Raw genomic sequence first — 21,433 nt, 5'->3', positions numbered from 1 at the left:
GATCAGGGACGCATCTAAAAGCTGCAGGACGCCGGACCTCGAGGCCTGGATTTGAGGATCCCTGCCTTAGGCGATATGTCCATCCTCTTCCGTTAAGCAAATTCTGGATCTCGGATGGGTGGGGGTGCTGGAGCCTATCCCAGCTGTCATAGGGCGAGAGGCAGATACACCCTGTACAGGTCGCCAGCCTGTCGCAGGTATAACACAAAGAGACAGACAACTATTCACACTCACATTCACACCTATGGGCAATTTAACATGACCAATTAACCTAAGCCCAGTAAATGCACGACTTTGGACTGTGGGGGAAGCTGGAGCACCTTGAGAAAACCCAAGCAACACCCCGACCAGCTGGTGGATTATCGGCGACGACGTTCCGTAGAGACCTCGTGGCGCAACGGTAGCGCGTCTGACTCCAGATCAGAAGGTTGCGTGTTCAAATCACGTCGAGGTCATATACCTCAATTTTCAAACCGTTTCAAATTGCTATGAAAGGATGGATAATGACATGCTGGAGGGAGGTGAATAGTACAAAAAAAAAGTGTGGAGCATTATTAAGGTAAATGTTAAATAAACCAAGTGAAAATTATATTTAAAAACGATGTTAACTGTGAATATTGGGCACTTAAAAAAACAAAACAAGCAAATCTAGAATGTAGTCTTATATGGAATATTTTTTAAAAAAGTTTATAGATTCTTACGGAAATAAAATCATGTTTATAGAGGTTGTGATTTTAAAGCGTTTTTGCTCATCTGCTTTTGTGTTAATACCTTAGAAAACCTAGATTTGCAGTTATATGTAGTAGTTGGAAAAGTAGTCATGTGGAACGATTTTCCATTTTAGATCATAGAAAAGTAAATGAAAAGAAGTTCTTAACTGGTAATCTGCCTTGTAATTACACATTTATTAGTTACTTGTTTGTGAGGTACAAACATGATTCTGAAGTCTGGTTGTGTATAGAGATACACGAGTCAAGTTCCCAGTCAAAAGCATGAAATATCTGCGGCGCTAAAGCAGTCGTGAGAACTGAAAAAAAACATCATGGCATTTTAGAATGATCATGCCATAATTTACAGAGGTACAGTACAGCATCTACAGCTAGCAAAACACTGTTCGAAACTTTTTATTTGAAATCATCCACCAAATGCATCTGATGTACAGAATGCGAGCACCATAGGGAAAAAAAACAAAAACAAAACAAAAACACAATACAAAAGTCTTCCCAAGCAATTTGTTTACAAAGTGACATTTAAAAAAACAAGGCTTTACAAAAATATCTCAGTGGTAGAATATATCTAATTTTTCACCCTAATTTGCTCCACATTAAAGATTCATTAGCCCTTGCACACCAACATTACGAAGATGAAGGGTGCTCTAGTTTAATTGTATAGCTATTACACATACCTATGGTTCAGATGGAATATTAAACAGTCATTCTGCAACATGCAATCTCAGTCCACAGTTTTTCAATCCCCCAGTGCTCGACCAGGAGCGCTGGAGATGCATTCAGTCCTTGCGGTGAGCCCCAAGTGTTTATCTTTTTGCAATTCACTCCCTTGGCTTGTGGTGACGCCTGACCAGTCTCGTCCTCCTCCTCATTCCAACTGTAAAAGTCGAGGCAATGGGCACAGAGTTTATTAAGAGGATAAAGACTCTGTTGATGAATGCGTCATTATATACTGTTATACTGTTACCTGGAAGTTTCCTAGCAGCAGCAAATCTGCCTCCTCCTGTGAAATGAAGAGATGACATGCTTAGTTGGTATATCTGGGATATACAGACATGCAAGTATGTCACAAAATCCAAGTCCAAATACTTACCTTGAATGATTTTGGTAATTCTCTCAGATTCCTCATCAATCATACTCGGGTTTCCGTGGATGGTAGTGATCCTAGAAAAGTCTGGGCCTAAACGTACAAAACAAAATCCAAAATCATATACTGACTTACATTAGTTTAAAAAATGCCTCATATTTGCTTTCTCACCTTGAATTAACCACTTGGACTGAATACAGATTTGTAATCATGATTGTTTTAAGGCACAAAAAGAAAAAAACATTTGAAATAATCCTGTTAGGTATAAAGTGTTTATGCAAGGACACATTACCCTCAATGATCTGAGGCTCGTTCACCGTGGTGTGTCTGGCTCCACCTTCAGACCGGCAGCGGAGAAGGGTGTTGAAAGTCATTTAATGACTTAGCAACTGTACAAGTACTGACTGACAGATGGACAGACTGACAGGCACATACACCCCAGAAAACACCTCCTTTACCACCACCAACATAGAGTCAAGCAGGGTAATCTTTATGAACATACACACACTTGCACACAAACGCACAGTGTGCGAAGTACTGGTGTGCAGGGGGTGCTCAGCTCAGAAAGAAAGACAGAGCAAATTCTTTGTCTTAGCCAATGAAGTAAGCTGCAAGACACCAGAAAAGCAGCTGAAAGATCATCTGCCCCTGCACCCAAAAAACAATAGCCCAAGTGGTCTGAGTTGGCTTCCCCGAAATGGCACATTATAATTTGCACACTGCACAATGCTCACACACAGACACCACATCTAAATAAGATAGAGGATGTGTAATGATGCCTGAGAAACAACAACATTTATGGTAGGATGAAGTCAGATAAATAGTTGGTGAGATAAACAGACATCTGAATCATGGTGCACCACAGGCAGTTGGAGAACATGTGCAAAATAATGGGTTCATCTCCATATAGCTATTTGTGTCCAAGCACAAGATGGACTGGAAAAATCAACCTATTATCTCTGCATCATCCTGAACAAGCTTATACAAACTTCTCCTTGCAGTGTTTGGATTTGCTAAAGCTTGTCATCATATACTGTGCAATCCCATGAACTGTTTAACACTGTTAAACAGTGTTCTCTGTGCAGCACATATCTAGCTGTCCAGGAGGCAAGCACAAACACTAAGTGTAATCATGATCAACTGTTTTTCTTCAGGATGGCCTAAAATATTGATAATAACACTCTTAGGTAAATCTTTACACTTTACCTGCATATTTCAATAAATAGATTCAGTCAGAACTACAGTCTAGTGAAGCTCTGGAATGAATCTAGCTTCAGGCAACCCCATATCAATCTGAAGAGTACATATACCACAGTTCTGAGTGCTTTGTCAAGGAGTGCAGTATGAATACTAATTCCAGCCTGTTTTACGTCTATGTTTTATCTCTAGTTCTTTATTTGAGTACCAGTCTCAAATCATCATCCAGCCATCCAAACCTTCGTCATACAATGCCTCTCACCTGTCTGTTCACGCTGTCAGTTATGACCACCTCACCAGCCATACTGGATCACAAATGCTTTCACCACTACAAGAAACTTCTTGCAATCAACTTTTCAGCTCAGTTCCTGTGATATGTGTCTGCATTTGGGTCCACCAGTGCTTAGCCTACTGAACCGAACAGCTGCAGATGCTTTCATGAAGTCGAGAAACTGAGACGACAGGTTCAGGCAGCACCAGAAACTTTGGCTGGCACTTAGCCAGCCATAGAAGCACTGCATGTAAACCATCTGTTCTGTGGGTTTGTTTCTGAACCACCAGTCAAAATCAAAACTTCAAGCCTTACAAAAAAAAAAAAGAAAAGAAAAAAAAGAAATGGCTGAAGACTAACATTTGTGGCCAAAACAACCAAGTCACCGCTTATGCTTTACAATGGCTTCTTTCATCATCTAGTAGTCATCATTGCTAAGGTATACTATATACACCCTAGAGGAAATGTGAATAGTTACTGAAGTGAGCCTGGCATGACCCATTCAAAAAAGTATTCCTCTAACACAAAGAATGGTGCACATCAGGAAAATGATATCTGACTTAACTGATGATCACCACATAAAAGTAAGATGAAAGGTGAAATGAAATTCACATTAGATGATGATGCTCAGTCGCCAATAGCATCATGCATGCATTTGTTGAAAGATATGATAGAAGCTGCAAGCCTTAAGATCTACACTATTATGGTCTTCAAGTCAATAACTAAATGAAATGAAATGAAACTCACCTCTAATTACATTTCCATCTGCATCAACATCAGTACCTACGATTTAAGACAACATTATCAAATCTCTGCCAAAACTTTTGTGAGGTCCAACTTTTATCATCTAAAATAAAAATGAATTACATGGGCATTTTTGAAGAAAATTACCATCAATAACTCTTGTAACTTTAGTAATGGAAGGCTGTCCTTCAATGACCCTGGTCACTTTGGTGCGTGGAGGCTGCCCTTCAATGACTCTGGACACTTTGGTATGTGGAGGCTGTCCTTCAATGACTCTGGTCACTTTGGTGCGTGGAGGCTGGCCTTCAATGACTCTGGTCACTTTGGTACGTGGAGGCTGGCCTTCAATGACCTTGCTCACTTTGGGACGTGAAGGGTCCCCTTCGATGACCCTGGTTACTTTGGTAAGTGAAGGGTCCCCTTCGATGACCCTGGTTACTTTGGTAAGTGAAGGGTCCCCTTCAATGACTCTGGTCACTTTGGTAAGTGAAGGGTCCCCTTCGATGACCCTGGTTACTTTGGTAAGTGAAGGGTCCCCTTCGATGAACCTGGTCACTTTGGTAAGTGAAGGGTCCCCTTCGATGACTCTGGTCACTTTGGTAAGTGAAGGGTCCCCTTCGATGACCCTGGTCACTTTGGTAAGTGAAGGGTCCCCTTCGATGAACCTGGTCACTTTGGTAAGTGAAGGGTCCCCTTCGATGAACCTGGTCACTTTGGTAAGTGAAGGGTCCCCTTCGATGACTCTGGTCACTTTGGTAAGTGAAGGGTCCCCTTCGATGACTCTGGTCACTTTGGTAAGTGAAGGGTCCCCTTCGATGACCCTGGTCACTTTGGTAAGTGAAGGGTCCCCTTCGATGACCCTGGTTACTTTGGTAAGTGAAGGATCCCCTTCGATGACCCTGGTCACTTTGGTAAGTGAAGCGTCCCCTTCGATGACTCTGGTTACTTTGGTAAGTGAAGGGTCCCCTTCGATGACTTTGGTTACTCTGGTAAGTGAAGGTGCCCCTTCGATGACCCTGGTTACTTTGGTAAGTGAAGGGTCCCCTTCGATGACCCTGGTTACTTTGGTAAGTGAAGGGTCCCCTTCGATGACCCTGGTCACTTTGGTAAGTGAAGCGTCCCCTTCGATGACTCTGGTTACTTTGGTAAGTGAAGGGTCCCCTTCGATGACCCTGGTCACTTTGGTAAGTGAAGGATCCCCTTCGATGACCCTGATCACTTTGGTGATAGATGGTTCTGCTTCAATGACTCTGGTCACCTTTGATTCAGGGCCTTTAGAGAGAGAAAGGTAATTTCAGAATTGCTCAAGAATGTGGGAAAGTGAGGGCATAACTCCCTTATATTGTCTGTTATGAAGAAGGAGGCTGAAGGCAGTTTGTGTGGAGTTTTCCAAGCAGATAAGAACATGCACTCAAACAAAAAGAAGTTGGCATGTGTGTGATATGAGATTGGACCACTGAAAAAAAGGCGGCCTTAATAATTTACTTCATTAAATAATCTGGTCTACGTGGAAAGATTTCATTTTTTCCTTTGTTTCATTTTGAGGCAGTAAACAAACAAGCAAACATCCAAATGTGCTTAACAAATAATTGGGAAACATTCTATGGAAAACCTGATCTTGGTAGGAGATCATCCTACTGGATGCTCTATCCACAGCTCTCATTTCTAGAAATCTGGCCAAGTTTATTAAACCACTGACTATGCAAAATTGAGACCAGGAAACAGAGTTGCAGTCTTCCAGCCTCTCTGGAGCTTCTTTCCTCCCGTCATCCCCCCAAAGCCTCATCCCTATGGAGACTACTACGGAGGAGGCTAGGTTCCATATTAGAGATTAACAGGCATGAAATTAACACCTACTGACCAATCAGTTCCCTAGAAAATAGCTCAAGACCATGACCAAAAATCAGGTAATTTACAAGTTATTTAGCACCAGGTTTTCAACAAACATGAGTGCATGATTGGAGAGGGGTGACCATCGTTCTGTCATGAATGGCTCTCCTTCACTGGGCCCGTGGGCTCAGCCATCCGAGACCAACCAATGATCCACAGTGCTACAGTATCACAGCGTCTAGGCAGGATTCTGACTTAGAGGCATTCAGTCATAAGCCTGCAGGTCGTAACTTTGCACATTGACTCTTCAGCCAGCGGTTCTTCTCGTACTGAGCAGGATTATTATTTCAACAATACATCATCGGTAGGGTAAAACTAACTTGTCTCACGATGGCCTAAACCCAGGTCACATTCCCTATTAGTGGGTGAACAATCCAACGCTTGGGGAATTCTGCTTCACAGTGATAGGAAGAACTGACATCAAAGCAGCGGCGCCCTTGATGGAAACGGCCGCGCCCTTGATGGCAGTGGCTGCAGACACTTATCTCTTGAATGAGTGTTCTGGAACACAATCTCATTGTATGTCTTGACGTATAATGACAATAAATTCTTACTGATTCTTGAATTATCAATAAGCAACATTGCTACGGCTGCCACAAGCCAGTCATGTATATACCATCACAGACACAAAAAACAGACAAAAGACTAGACAAAGCAAAAGAAGTGGGTCGCCAACGATTGCATCTCTGATAATTTCTGATCATTTTTAATAACATTTAAATTTACAATAATAGATTACACAGCATTGGGGGATACATTTCATTACAGCAGATGTCTTTCTGAAAGCACTGTAACTAAGTTTAAGGACACAATTCCTCCTCTGTTTTCCTTCTTTGTGGAATTTGCATGTTTGTTGAGGTTTTCTCTGTATTATTGTAGGGTCTATACCTTAGAATATAAAGTGCCATGAGGAAGCTGTTGTTGTGATATGGTGCTACATAAATAAAACTGAAATGAATTGAAAAATTGAACTGTATTTTAAACTTTTTTTTTTTTTTTACAGTGCACATTTTATGGTCTAAAACTACTGGTTTAAATGATAGAAAATGAGATGTGACCATCAGGCAAGAAATTCCCACCTGACCTTAGATATCTCTGTAAAACATCACACATCCTATTTTGAATCTGCTTCAGCCAGAAACTTCAGCCAAAAATATTATTTTGCTTCCTTTTTGGTTTATGCTCCTGAGTGATGATTTTTTGTGTGTGTGACGGTATATACATGAGCCAAATCAAAGCTGACAGATTTGTATTTGTATCAGGGGGCTGACCTTTGGTTTAAAATCCCTTGATAAGTGACCTAATTCAATAATCAGAGCCAGGATCATGTCTGTCTTTCATATATGGCTATAAAGAGATTTTTATAATTTATGCGTAAAACTCCAGCTTTCCCATGTGAGATTCAAAAAAAAAATATTACAAGAACGTGCATGAATCTGAATGCTAAAATATTTTGCCAAATATATAAACAGTAAAAAACTCAAAATGATGTAACTAGTCTTTATAAGTAGCAGTGTGAGGAATTGTTAGTTTGCTTTATCCAGATGGGCCATCTATCACATTCAAAGAATCATTGTAATCATGTTACTGTGTATTACTTGGTATCAGAACAAATTATTGTATTTTTAGATTCTAGAGACCTAGTAAAGACCTCAGGAGGGATCACTTTGCTGTATAGGTTCAGAAACTAAGTATTAAGTGTTAACTAAGTATTTGTTTGTTTGATTAAAAAATAGAGAATTGTGCTGAATAATATATAACATTAACATTTCTGTTAACTTATAGCATAACACTGCAAACCCTAAAAATGAAAACACTTGGTGCCCCAGACCTTCAGCTCTACAGTCCCTGTTATGTGAGTAACCATGTCTTAAGACCTACAGTACCATTCCAATAAATGAGTGAGTGTATCCACACTTTTGACTGGCACAGTATTTTCTCCACCTGCTCTGATTTGTGGAAAAAATGAACTCAGCCCAGTTCAGTGATCAACCTCAAGGAGTCCCTCATAGTCTCTAACCCTGTTATGCTTTAACATACTAATTACTTCATCCCTTAAAGAACTGATTAAAAATGTCAGTAGGTCCAAGTGGACTTAGGCACTAGCGAAAGTTGATGAGAGGGAAAAAAAGAGGCTTCAGGAAAGAGGCTCTAATTGGATAATGTGTAGTTGTAAGGTAGAGTTCACTTTATGCAGATGCTTATTGTTGAAAAAAGAATATGAATTCATTTTAAAGACACTTCCACTATTATTATTAAAGACACAGGTCATATAGTTCTATGACCAGTGCTGATTAAAGTCTTTCATGCACTTAGTTGTATGCCTTACCTTCAACATAATGAGTGGTTGTGATGGTCCTTTCTGTGAAGCAACAAAATTAGTTTTAGTTTGTTGCTCAGGCAAGAATATCAACACATCATACAGCAATAATGGGGCTATGGGAACTTACTGATGAAGGTAAGTGGGATCTCAGTATAAGAAAATCCAGAAACAAACTAGAAAACAGAAAGCATAAAGGATAAAATCTAAGGCAAAAGTCAACCAGAGAGACTTTCTCTTTAATCTGTACATTTACACACACACACACACACACACACACACACACACACACACACACACACACACACACACACACACACACACACACACACACACACACAGGGTTCCCCCTTCACTACCTTTATCTGAATGTACTTAATCAGCTTCTGCAGGAGGACCAGGAGGTCCTGACGGCCCACAGGAAGGTCTGTAAGTAATATCCGTCACATCAAACAAACAGAATGTAACCAGGCACACTGTGCAAATTGCATGAGAGTATGGTAATGCATGCTATTCTCACCCCCAGGATAGAGAACATTCTTCACCACATGGATCACACCATTTGTTGCCATCAGGTCACTGTTCGGCACATCCACAGAGTTGACATGGATAGAGTTGTTTACCTGGGAAAACAAGGGAGAAAAACAAGACAGGAAATGCAGAAATCTTTTTTTCAGGGGCATCATGCTCTAAAACACAAAACACTGTACCAAGACAACCCCGAAAGGCAACTAAAGGTTACCTTTTTCCAAATCTTTTGGCATGAGAGTCCTTACATTGCTGTGAGACTTAACAAGAAAGGCAATAATTTGGGTCATTGTTGTGAGAACTGGGAATTCCATTTAGAATTATTATCCTGCAGTTGTCCAACATACCAAACTGATCCACATCACTTTCAGCCTCAGCTGAGTTTTTAAAAGCTACACACCTCCATGAATCAGTGTCATCCCTCTTTTTTCTGACTGGGGGCTGAATTTCTAATTCTGTTGTTGTTGAAAAAATCTCATACAAACTTTCCTGTTACCAAATCAGACCTTGGCTGATAACCCAGTTGCATAACAGAAGAAAGAGGGAGGGCAAAGGTCAGGTTCACTATTTCAGTAAAGATAAAGTTGCCATGAAGACTGATTATCAGACCAAAGCACACACAAACAAAATAACAGTGGAGGGCATTCAAATGGAGTAGCAGGAGTGCAAGCTGATTGCAGGAAGTCAGGTTTTATATCCTTTGGCTGTTTTCCAGAGACTGAATTAGAGTCTCTAGTTGTGAAAATCATGAATCTTCAGTGAAAATATGGGGATGACTGAGTCAAGTCTCAGTGTAGGCACAGTATGTGTAGTTGTTTATAATTTGATGTCATATGACCTTAAAGGAACTATCAATTGTTATTATGCCATTTACTTTTTCTTCAATTGCCAGTGTCCTGCATTTTGCTCTCTCTATTATTATATATATATATATATATATATATATATATATATATATATATATATATATATATATATATATATATATATATATATATATATATATATATATATATATATATATATATATATACACATATATATAAGAAGAGAGAATAATAAAAGAGAGAGAACACACACACACACTTGTGGCTGTATACGCTGATATGAATTTATGAATGAAAGTACAGTAATGTAATGTAATGATGGCATTACCCCTGTTTTATTGCTTCATGACTGCACTAGATGTTGCCAGATTCAGAAACTCAGTCCTGGCTTCTTTTTTTTAATTAAAAACAAACAAACAAACAAAAACAGTCAAATGATGACATACAGATTTAACTTGTAGGTTCTTGCCCTGGAAGGTTTTGAGTAGATTGGTAACTCCTCCCTCTAATCCTCCATTGATGAAGATACCATTACTGAAGTGGTAGAGCAGGATGTTTCTCAGGGCAGTTAGATCACCTGTCAGCGGCAAAGCAATCAGAATTCATGTTCATGTTAAGCAATGTTTTGCCTCTCCTCATTTCTGCATCACATAGTTTCCTATCAGAACAAGCACTGCGAGGCTTTCAAAAGGTAGGTACTCATTGCAGTGGAGTACTCACTTTTAAGAAGAGCAAAGTCTTCTTTACTGAGGCCTTCAAAGGCATCATCTGTTGGTGCAAAGATGGTGTAAGAGCCTTCCTGCTTCAGCAGATCATTCAGACCTGCTGTTTCCATCAATGACAGGAAAATCCTACATTTACAAATAAAAGAAAGAAAAGAAGAAAACCAGGACTGTGGACATGGAATAGGATTCAAGCTAATGCCTTACACAAGCAGTGCTGTAAAAGGTGCAGATCTTGTTTTTTTCCCTGATTTAGGCTACAACTTCTGTATCTGTGTTCACTTTTACCAGAGGCTCAGTGTTGTGTTTCAGAGAGCGAAAAAAAACTTCAATAAGGAAATTTATGTTCTTTATTTATACATTTCCACAAGGAAAATGGCTCTAACTCTAAGGACATAATGAATATTTTCACAGATTTCATGGCATGTATTGGTGAAAAAAATGGTCAGATGTTTCTTTTTTAAGTCAGGAGGTTTTACAGTTTTGGCTATAAAGTTCAGACAGAGGATTTGAATGAGATTTGTGCTCTTGGGTGGTCCCACTGAGTCACACATCTGTTTCCTCAATTATTCATCAGCCTTTACTGCTGCCTTTAAAGTCACAATGTGCAATTTCTGCTGCAAGGTGTCGCATCAACATCAGTAAAACATGTTGTTTCATCATGTTGTCAAGTAATGTGAGATCACTGAAACTGCTTCCTTCCTCTGTCTCTGACCCAGAGAGAAACCATGTTTTATCTTTTTTTTTATTTGCGTCATGTTTAGACAACAAATATGACTGCAGGTACACAATAGTATGCCTAGGCTGTGCCTGTGGCTGTGGCATTTAAACTGTACTCAGTTGGTACTAAGGAGCCCAAAGTATGCCAAGAAAATATCCCCCACACCATCACACTACCACCAGGAGCCTGAACCACTCATACAAGACAGGAGGGATCCATGCCTTCATACTGTTCACACCAAATCCTGCCATCTAAATATTGCAGCAGAAATTGAGACTCATCAGACCAGGCAATATTTTTCCACTCCTCTTTTGTCCAGTTTTGGTGAGGCTGTGTGAATTTTAGCCTCAGATTCCTGTTCTTAGTTGAAGGGAGTGGCCTGGGTGGTTTTCTGCTGCTGTAGCTCATCTGCTTTAATGTTTGACATGTTGCGGCTTAACAGATGCTCTTCTGCATACCTTGGTTGTAACTAGTGGTTATTTGAGTTACTGCTGTCTTCCTATCAGCCTGAAGCAGACTGTCTATTTTCCTCTGACCTCTGGCATGAAAAAGGCATTTTCACCTGCCACTCACTGGATAATTTCTCTTTTTTTGGGGGCCATTTTCTCTAAATCCTAGAGAAAGTAGTTGTGTGGGAAAATACGAGTAGATCAGCAGCTTCTGAAATACTCAGACAAATCTATCTGACACCACAAAAATGCCACATTTAAAGTCACTTAAATCACTTTTCTTCTCAATTCTGATGCTCAGATTGAATTTTAGCAGGTTGTCTTGACCGTGTCGACATGCCTAAATGCACTGGGTTGCTGCCATGTGATCGACAGTTGTATTAAGAAGCAGTCAAACAGTTGTACCCAATAAAGTGGTCATGAGTGTATATGTAATTTCATCATAATGAAATAGCAATGATGTCATCACATACTGTAGCGGACATTAATTGGCTAATTTACTCATGCGGCTACAACAGTCATACTAAAAAAACATGAAAGCATTAATTTTGTTGGACCATTGAAATATTACCAGGTGCATTAACTTGGTGTCTAACACAAATGTGCAAAATAACTGAACAATGACAGCATTTGATTTAATAATTTTTAATGTAAAAGGAAAAAGCAAAATTATTGTAGAATAAGATTTTGTTCTTACTTGAACCGTCCGTCAGCAATCAGGAGCTCATAGGTAGTTTTCTCAGGCAGTTTGATTAGTGACTTCACAGAGTGGAGCACTCCATTGCTTCCCTCCTTACTGCCACGCACCATACATGCATTTTCTATGCACACAGCCTGTCAACAGAGAGGCATTCAGAGCATCACTGTGCAAATCTGGTAACTATTTGCTTGTGGAGAGGAGGGTCTGTCCTCTTTGACTGCCATCAATTAAAATAAGACAAAGTTTCTGTCAAGAAATGAAACCCAGCTGACTGTAATATCTCATCAGCTGGATTAATTCCCTGTTTACTGCATTCGTTTACAGCTGAAAGACAGCAACATCATATTCCATGCTTAGTAAGGTGCTTGGTAATGGATATCAGATTGCCAGTCTGAAAGTTACTACTATTGTTTCTTTCCGCTTTCACTTGACTAATGTACCAATACATATACACACAAGCACAGAATTCTCACAGTGCGGTAAATGAAGACTCTTAGCAGCTTGCCAGCGAGTGTTTCCAGCTTCTGTTCATTGTAGAGCTCGCTCAGTTTCACTTTTAGCTTCAAGATGTGGTTTTCCAAAAGGAGTCTCAGCCGGCTCTGGTCTGTTGTCATCACTTCATCTGACACTGAGATGGATATTTTTAGATCCAGATCAAATTATGACATGAATATTTTTGATGTGTAAAGGACAAAATTTTACATTCATAAAATAAATCTGCACCACTTTTTTTGCACATGAGAATGTGTTTCAACTCACTAGTGAAGGCACCATTGACAGGAACTAGGAGGGTGTACTCTGTCTTTGGACCCAGGGATTCAGCTAAGCCTAGTTTAAACACCATGCTGCTGAAAGTGCTCTGCGACTGTCCCATTAACTCCATTACTTCCTTGGCTGATGTAAATAATACAGAAAAGACACGATTGTGACCACTTAAAAAAATACACCGAATGATTGAAACAACTTCAGCACATGTTTTTACCTGAGTCTGGGATCAGCACCTGGTCTATGAGGTGGATGACACCATTGGACGCAACAATGTCCTTCTTCAGCACCATCTTGATGCCATTTACAGTCAAACTGTCACCATCGCATCCAATCTCTATGGTGCTGCCTTCTGCTGTCTCATACACTGATCCTGACATGAATGCTTCCGCACACTGGACACTGTTTATCAGGTGGTAGTTCACCAGGGCTGAGAAGGTTGGTCAGAGTGTGAGAGAGACAAAGGAAATTAAATAGAAAGAAAAATAATCTGAAGACAGACATGCAACAGACAGGCACTTCTTTCAACATTTAGATAAAGCATTACACCTTCAACTGAGCCCAATTGTCAAGCTAAGCCAATAAATGTAATTGGCAAAACCAATGCAATCAAAACGCGAACAAAAATTCTACTGAAGTCACCGTCATCGTGCAGGTCAAATTACTCTGAGGCCCAAATATGACAAAAATATAACCTGACCTTTGGAAGCTGGTCTAACATCACTGGTCAGGGAAGGGTGTTTGCTGAGTGTCTGAGAATTTATCTGAAGTATATTTTGTTTAAAGAGGAAGCCGCTCACTAAGGAGACTGACTTCATGGCTGTAATCATGACTTGGCAGATAAGCAGATAAGCTATTTTTTGCGTACTTTGAGGACTTGCTTTTGTGTGTATACTTCTTTATATGTGAGATTTGAATAGGTACCTGTATTTTAACATCATTTTGCAGATTTTTTGCTGAATAGGCCTAGATCAAAGTTCACTTCATATCAATCTGTCTGCAGCCCTGCTAGTAAAGACACACTGGTCCTTTTTTTTTTTTTTTTTAGCAACAGCGTGTTAACCTGCCCATGGGAACCATGGTGCAGTTCATGGTGCAAGAAGGAAAGTCATGGTATTCCTAATTTCCTCAGTACAAATTGATTGGGAATATATCAGTTTATCTAGTCAGCACTGATGTATTTGTGGTTGCTCTGCTGATAGAATTATAGTAAAAGTCAAGGGATCACCTAAATCAGTAGGATCCACACTGAAGTTGTAGGTTTGTCCTCATATACAGTGTACCTGCAATAACTTTATTGTCTTCCATGATGCGCTCCATGTAGTCTGGGTTCAGTTTGTCAATGGCTTCATTAGTTGGAGCGAACAAAGTGTACTGGCCAGGCTCACCCAGCTTGTCCATCATATCGGACGCTACCATAGTCTGGGGGGGAAAGACATGACGGCAGCATGTTTAAACTCATAAACATTGCTGTTGGTTAATTATGAACATTATAGTTGTGAACTCTTTTGAGATCAGTTACATACACTGAAAGTTGAAAGCTCTTCATTGCTTTCCAAGTAATCCTTGATGGTGTTCCCCACCGCACTGATTACCCGATCAATGACATGCACCACACCATTTGTGGCCAGCTGGTTACCATGAATGATCCTGGCACAGTTCACTGTAACAATCTTGGAAAGGAAATGTTTCATGAAGATAAAACAATCTGTGGCTGAAATATTCATGCAGTGTTGTGCTTATCTGACTGTTCATAAACTGACCCCATTTGGGTAGTGGTTGAAGTGCAGTCCCAGTTCGTTGTACATGGACGGGACAGTCATGCCGTTCTTCATGTCTTTGGTCAGGACACGGCGGTTTATCATGTGGTAATGTAGAGCGTTGTAGAGTTCAATGTTCACATTGCTCTCTAGTGCAGCTCGTGCAGCCTTTAGAAATCCCAACATTAGTTTCACCAAAGTATAACTGTGTGTTAGAGTGCATTATTATAAATGCATTTTTCTAGTAAGGTTTTAAACATCAAGTTTACTCACACGGTCCAGCTCATCCCAGGCATCATTGCTGGGTGCAAACATGGTAAAGGAACCTTTTCCCTCAATTTCCTCTCTCAGTTTTGAGACATCGGCATACTTCTGTGTGGTTGCAGCCTTTATGAGGCCCAGTGTGCCATACACATGGTCAATAGGAGCCACTGGTGGTGAGGATGGGAGTGGTGGAAAAGCAGAGGCATTATTTATATTGAATGAATGATAATTTTTTGCTAATTTTGAATTAATGTAGAGCCAACCACCTACCAGCAGGGCATCCTCTCATACCCTCCAGCTTCATGTAACCTGGACAGCACTCATATACAACCATGCTGCCAAAAAAAACAAAATAAAACAAATAAGCAATCAAACAAACAAAAACCCATAAAAATGTTAGATGAGAGAGTTATTCATTAAAAACATAAATGCATTTAATACAGATATCCAGTGTAAAAAAATAATGATTTCTTTGGTCAGGGTTATGCGTCATTTTCATATAAACTTCAAGCAGAGCAAGATGCAACGTGACTCTAACACAGGATGCTGAACCAAAACAAAACTTCCCATATCAACAAAATGAAATAAATGAGTCATAGTAAAACAGCCTCGACAGCTGTGAGACAATGGGGAGCCGAGGGCGCTGAAAACAATGAACGAGGGAGCAATGCTTGACACCGGATTGTCTCATACACCGGATAACAAATTTATAAAAATTTATAAATGAATTAGTGATTTAAAAAAAATTCAAGAAAACAGCAAGTTAAGCAGACTAAAAAGGATGAGAAACACATTTAAAGTGAAAACAGTTCATGGTTCCAGAACAAAGGTGGCAGAGAGTTTGCAGGATTAATCAAGAGAAAAGCTTAATAACGTTTGCTTTAACACAATCAGACAGTATTGTTTCCAGTGGGTTATGTTACAGTAGAAAACTAAGCAGCAAAAATAGCTTGAAATACTTACCAAACTTACCAAATACACTAAAACAAACTGTTATCAATTACATTAAAATGTTCACTACTCAGCAGGCAACACTCAACACTAAGTTATTTGGTTTTCTCTCTTCTGTGTGCAATACTGCTATGGGATGTCTTATCTGTCAACACTGTAGTCTGGGAAACTTTATGGAAACATTCCTGAGGAAATTACATATTTACATTCTTTAGGATTACGTACTTTAATTATTTTCACATAAAAAAAAAAAACACAGAGGGGTGTCTACTGCCCTCTTGGTTTTCTCTTGGCCATTAATCTAGGAAGTCTCCAAGAAAAGCAAATTCCACACAGCCAATGTCTTGTGTGCACTTTATTTATATTTTAATTATTACAAATGGCAGAGTGAGGTGTGAGAAGGCTAATACCATAAACCGCAAGACAGTAATGTCGGTGTAATGAAAGAATAAATTCTGTTTTCCACAGAGTTTTACTCAAAATGAACCACCGATGATTAGATGACATTTGATTAGGATATGTCCCAAGTTAACAGACATCTTCCAAGACAAACTAGGAAGTGAGTCAACACTGAATCCAGAGAAATGGCTTTCTGTATAAGCCTCATTGGAGTTTAACTTAAAGCACTTCATGAGTTTCAACTGAGGAAGTTTGTTTAGTGAGTTTTCCTTTGAGCTCATGACACATTCAGTGCATTTTGCAGAACTTTGGGGTTTCCTGGCTTTTTATGATCACACTACTTTCTTATGATTCACATCCAATCAGTTTATAAGTCAATAAATCAGGTTTGCTTTCCTTTCAAGAATGAACAGTATTGGTACAGCATAATACACTTTTATTTCATAGCTTACTTCAAATACGTACACCAACCTCAACCATGACTACAACTTGTATAAAACTGACCTTAAAACATGTCCTGACCATAAAATTTTCATATTTCCAAACTTTTTGTCCCCATGAGCAAAGAAGCAAGAAACACATCAGTAATGATTTGGTAAGCAGATTTAATGTCCCACAGAAAAACCTCAATCTCACACACACACACACACACACACACACACACACACACACACACACACACACACACACACACACACACACACACACACACACACACACACACATGCACGCACGCATTGCCTAGATTGATTCACATGTCTTGGCAAAGCTTTAATCCACTTTAACCAGTACAGTACCAGTCAAAATTTGTGTGTTTATGGAAAAGTGTGTGTGTGTGTGTGTGTGTGTCTGATTCTGCTGAATGCATTGAATTACCCATTCTGAGCAAAGCACCATGTTGCTTACAGAGCAATCCCTCTCTGCTTTGACACTAATTTCAGTAATGTAAAATACATAAATATCCCTGTATGATTGGCTGTCATGAAGGTATGAAGTCATAGCTCCCCAGCTATGCTCTGACAGGAAAATAGATCCAAGAGAGAACAGAAACAGAACTTGCCAGTGTGCTGCAAACAGGCCCCTGGTAGTATCACAGCATGAAACAATTCAATGTGGCTTCCAGATGAGCAGATGTGTAAATATGGGGCTTTGGCGCACAGTCACCCACACACACAAATGCACAGTGACACTGTACTCACACAAAGACTTTAGGTGGGGTTGCCTGGCATCAGATAAAAACATTGTAATGAACAGTCTCTGTTCCATCCTCATTCGTCTGGTCTTAATATTGTGTACATGGGTGTGGACTTCCATTAAATTAATATTTCTTTAAGAATTTGACTTTACAATGGTTTATTATGCACTTCATTTTAATCACTTCTCCCGAGCTTCCTGCAAGTTGTTTTCTTTAACCTAAAAATGTTTTCAGTGATTGTTTTCACTTGAACATCAAACAGCCTAAAACTACTCATGTGTTTGACCGGCAGTGTAAGATCACAGTTTAGAGGTTTGGGAGACGTATTCAGGATGCTCAGTAGCAGCAAAGCCATTTGAACTTGATTAAACATGAAACTTTGCAAAGTGCACAAATGACCCACTGGCACCACAAAAGAACAAAACAACTAACCACAGGAAAACAGAGCATGCCTCCAGGTGACCCAATCTATCACCAATCATGCACCACAAAGTGTTACAGGCAAAAGAAGAAAATCCTGAACACCTTCAGCAGTGTTTTCTGTGGGGCAGACACACTGACTTTATGGTTTGTGACATTGCAAATCGTGAACGAGCGCTAACAGAATAAAGTAAAAAGCAAAAAATTGAACTCACAAGATGATTCATTTCAGCTAACAAAAATCCTTTCATACAGGACAACAGACAGGTTTATTTCAACTTTTTAATACGTTGTAATCAATTACACAAAGGGCCAACAGCGTAATTTTGTCATGTAAACAGCTCGATGGGACTTGTCATAATGTCTTGATGAGACCATATAAATGTGTTTCTTATTTTAGACCCCCCCCCCATTACCTTCTTGTAATTTACAGGTTTTTAGCAGTAAATCCTTGTTTATTTCATGTTATCTCATTACAGTTTATTAATGCACTGTTTTGAGAAAGCGACTCAGCCCTGAGTTCAGTCTCATACACCAGCACGTGTTTCAGCTGACTGCATGACTAAAAATACAGGTGGGTGCATGACTGCATGTGTGTTGCATGTGTGTTAATGACAGAGAGTGAGTGTGCATAATTCTTTTCTGCTGCTGCACTTCAGTGACCCACAAGAATAGAGGAACAGCTCCAGGCAAGCCTGACACTCCATTAGGTACATCTCATATAATACATTTTTATTTTATGAAATCATTCTGCACTTGTCACAGGGAAAAAAATTAGAAAATGTGCAATAGCTTGCTGTAAGACTCAAAACGTTCAATTTAAGCAAGCATTGCACTGTGATACAGCTCGCTCAAAGGATAACCAGGAAAAGTTAGATAAAAAAACTGTTCAAAATACATACAAAACTAGTCCAACACGCTTATAGACTACAACACAAATTAAGTATGATTACCCATGCTACAGATCAGAAATCTATTGTTCACCAAGCTCAATACAGACACTAAAAGCATATGCACTGATTTTTATGAACATCTGAAACATGTTGGAGGGGAAGTCCCATACTAGCATTTACTACATCAGCAGGCCTCCAACAGAGTAAACCACTAGCTAGCAGGCCACAGAGTTGACTTGCCCAGACTTGAGAATAAGGGCGGGGTGGATGAGGATAAAGAAAGCAGTACGTATACAGATTCCCTGAGTAGGAAACTGAGAATGTGGTGTCCAGTTGCAAAGTGGAAGACAAATGTTTTAGTGGTAAAAACTACCAATACCATTTTGAACCATGTGATTGCTCTACTGTTTGGTAGAGGGCTACATGTTAAAAACAATTTAAGTAAAATGTAAGTTTAAAAAATATATTGATTGTGGTTATTATAGATAGCCACTAGTATAGTTATTATACTACACTAATATAGTTATTATAGAGTAAGAAATGCAAAAGGCTGTTTTCTTGGTGGGGTGGCTAAAGGGCTAAAGTGAAAGTTAAGAGAAGAAAGTGAGACAACTATAGGTTAAGATGAATGGAGGTACAACAACCCTGACGGTGCAGAAAAGGTGGGGTCAAACACAGGACCTCTGCTTATAGACGTGTGAAAAAGCTGGGTGTGGTTTGCACTCTGGATAAGGCCATTCAGGTTCAGCGCAAATGATAATAAAAGCAGGTAGTAATTTGATCCTTTCAGTCTTTCAGTAAATACTTACGCTTTCTTGCCACAGATGGTGCCTTTGTACCAATTCCTGCATGTGCTGAAGTACTTCTTCTTGGTCCCTTGGACTTGCTGCAAAGCACACACATTGGGTCTGTAAGAATAGAAGAGGGAGGGAGAAGAGGGTGAGGTGGGAGTAACAAAAGAAAGTGAAGAAGAGAACATCAGCAGGAAGGCCAGGATGTGGGAGTGTATGTGAGCAGCAGGGGGAAGGAAGGTGATATGGATAGACAAGTTGAAAAAAAAAAAGACAGTGAGAAGATACGGGGGTGGTATATATGTATGAAATGGAAAAGAACATATGTAGGCAAAAAAAAAAAGTAATTTATACATGCCAAGGATGCTAATATTACATTATATGGACAAAGTACTGGGGCACCTACACATGACAAGTATAGCAGCTGCTCAGTCGTGGAAACCCATGCTGTGAAGATCCTTGAGCTGATGTTAATGCCAGAGGAGGTTTGGAGCTCTACAGTTATTCACTCAGCCGAGTGCTGGTGACTTTTACACACTATGAGCCTCAGCTCTCAGACTCTGCATCTTCATGGCTGAGTTGCTGTGGATCTATATGTTCTATATACAGTACTGTACCAGTCAAAAGTTTGACTGGTACTGGTATGGTTCCACTTTGCAATAATACCACTTAGAGCTGATTGTGGAATATCTGGAAGGGAAGAAATTTCATGAATGGACTTGTTCCAACAGTAGCATCCACGCTTGGATTCAGTGAGATCTTTAGAACGACCCATTCTTTCAAAATTGTCGGCAAAGGTAGATGGCACGGCTAGGCGCTTGATTTTATATTCCTGTGGCAATGGGACTGAAATCACCTGAATTCAAAGATTAAGAGTTGTGGCCCAGTACGTTTGTCCATATAATGTATTTGCTTGCAGCGGTATTAGGTAAGACTGACATCTGATGCATGTACAAGATTTTTTTTTTTGTGTATAGTTACCAGACATTTATTTCAGCAAGTAATGCTAGCACTTTAATAATCCAGCAGACAGGACTAATTTAAAACAGAAATGGATGGGCGGATGGATTTCTAGTGATTCAATATCAGTTGACATTGGTTTCTGTTTCTAATTTAAAAAATAAAATTCTAATGAGCAGTGTTAACTATTGTAATGTGTACTGTGAGAGCCTAGTCAAAAGTAGCACATGTTATATATATATATATATTAAAAAAACAGCTTTTACAATTGCAATCAGACATTTACGCACCACATTGGCTGCAGTAATTTAAATTGAAAAATGAATGATTGTAAGAAATAATATGAATGTCCCATATGGCTTTAATCAAAAAATGTCATCAGTATAACTGATCTGCTCATCAGTGTCTGCGCAGTATGATTTAAAACCATATTAAAATCACATATACACAAATTTGACATACTTAGCACTTGACATAACTCATATCTTTCAGCTTGTCACAAATGGTACGATTTATTACCAAATCAAAACATTTATGCTCTTACGCCTGCAAACAAGGTGATCAGTAATGATAATCAGTCCACTCACCCTTCTTTCCTGGCCCGTATGCGGCTATGTGTGACTATCTTGTCATATGCTGAAGCATTTGTGCTCCCAAGAGAGCAGAAGGCCACCAACACTAAGGTCAACACCAGAAGCTGATGCATCCTGTGAAGTTATCAGTCCTCTGTACTGCAAGGGCTCAAACACACACTCCTCTTGTCTCTTGATTACACACACACACACACACACACACACAGAGGTCCCCCCAGAACACACAGGATATATGGGAACACACGTGAGAGAGGGAGC

General features: G+C 39.6%; 1 protein-coding gene and 1 non-coding gene across 5 annotated transcripts; one reads left to right on the top strand and one right to left on the bottom strand.

Moving 5' to 3' along the window:
- The first annotated feature begins 383 nt into the window (after positions 1–383).
- trnaw-cca (transfer RNA tryptophan (anticodon CCA)) lies at positions 384–455 on the top strand. Its single transcript has one exon. It is a non-coding gene; the product is annotated as a tRNA-Trp (tRNA).
- Positions 456–884: 429 nt separating this feature from the next.
- postna (periostin, osteoblast specific factor a) lies at positions 885–21,433 on the bottom strand. Of its 4 annotated transcripts, none has more exons than XM_030746907.1 (24): positions 21,170–21,288; positions 19,641–19,739; positions 15,244–15,308; positions 14,983–15,140; positions 14,713–14,877; positions 14,476–14,622; positions 14,233–14,371; positions 13,167–13,379; positions 12,944–13,078; positions 12,658–12,812; positions 12,182–12,318; positions 10,313–10,443; positions 10,039–10,169; positions 8,758–8,860; positions 8,597–8,664; positions 8,368–8,413; positions 8,247–8,279; positions 4,428–5,299; positions 4,175–4,232; positions 4,031–4,066; positions 2,108–2,152; positions 1,822–1,908; positions 1,696–1,731; positions 885–1,605 (listed from the first exon to the last, which is right to left on the bottom strand). In XM_030746907.1, the coding sequence occupies exons 1-24, from the start codon at positions 21,286–21,288 to the stop codon at positions 1,550–1,552; spliced, it is 3,234 nt and encodes a 1,077-aa protein (XP_030602767.1). In that variant the 3' UTR covers positions 885–1,549. The 4 variants fall into 4 exon arrangements, with proteins under 4 accessions (XP_030602767.1, XP_030602768.1, XP_030602765.1 ...); XM_030746908.1 differs by having other exon boundaries at positions 5,052–5,299; XM_030746905.1 differs by having other exon boundaries at positions 4,175–5,299; positions 21,170–21,433.

The sequence above is a fragment of the Archocentrus centrarchus genome, chromosome 14 (assembly GCF_007364275.1).
Source record: "Archocentrus centrarchus isolate MPI-CPG fArcCen1 chromosome 14, fArcCen1, whole genome shotgun sequence".
NCBI lineage: Eukaryota > Metazoa > Chordata > Actinopteri > Cichliformes > Cichlidae > Archocentrus > Archocentrus centrarchus.
The sequence above is the reverse complement of the archived record's forward strand: the minus strand, read 5'-3'. Positions and strand labels throughout refer to the sequence as shown.

Coding starts and splice junctions, on each gene's coding strand:
- postna (XM_030746905.1), bottom strand. CDS start 21,288: ATGCATCAGCTTCTGGTGTTGACCTTAGTGTTGGTGGCCTTCTGCTCT. Junction 8,280..8,367: donor GATCCCACTTACCTTCATCA/GTAAGTTCCCAT, acceptor GTTGCTTCACAG/AAAGGACCATCACAACCACT. Junction 1,732..1,821: donor AATTACCAAAATCATTCAAG/GTAAGTATTTGG, acceptor TTCATTTCACAG/GAGGAGGCAGATTTGCTGCT.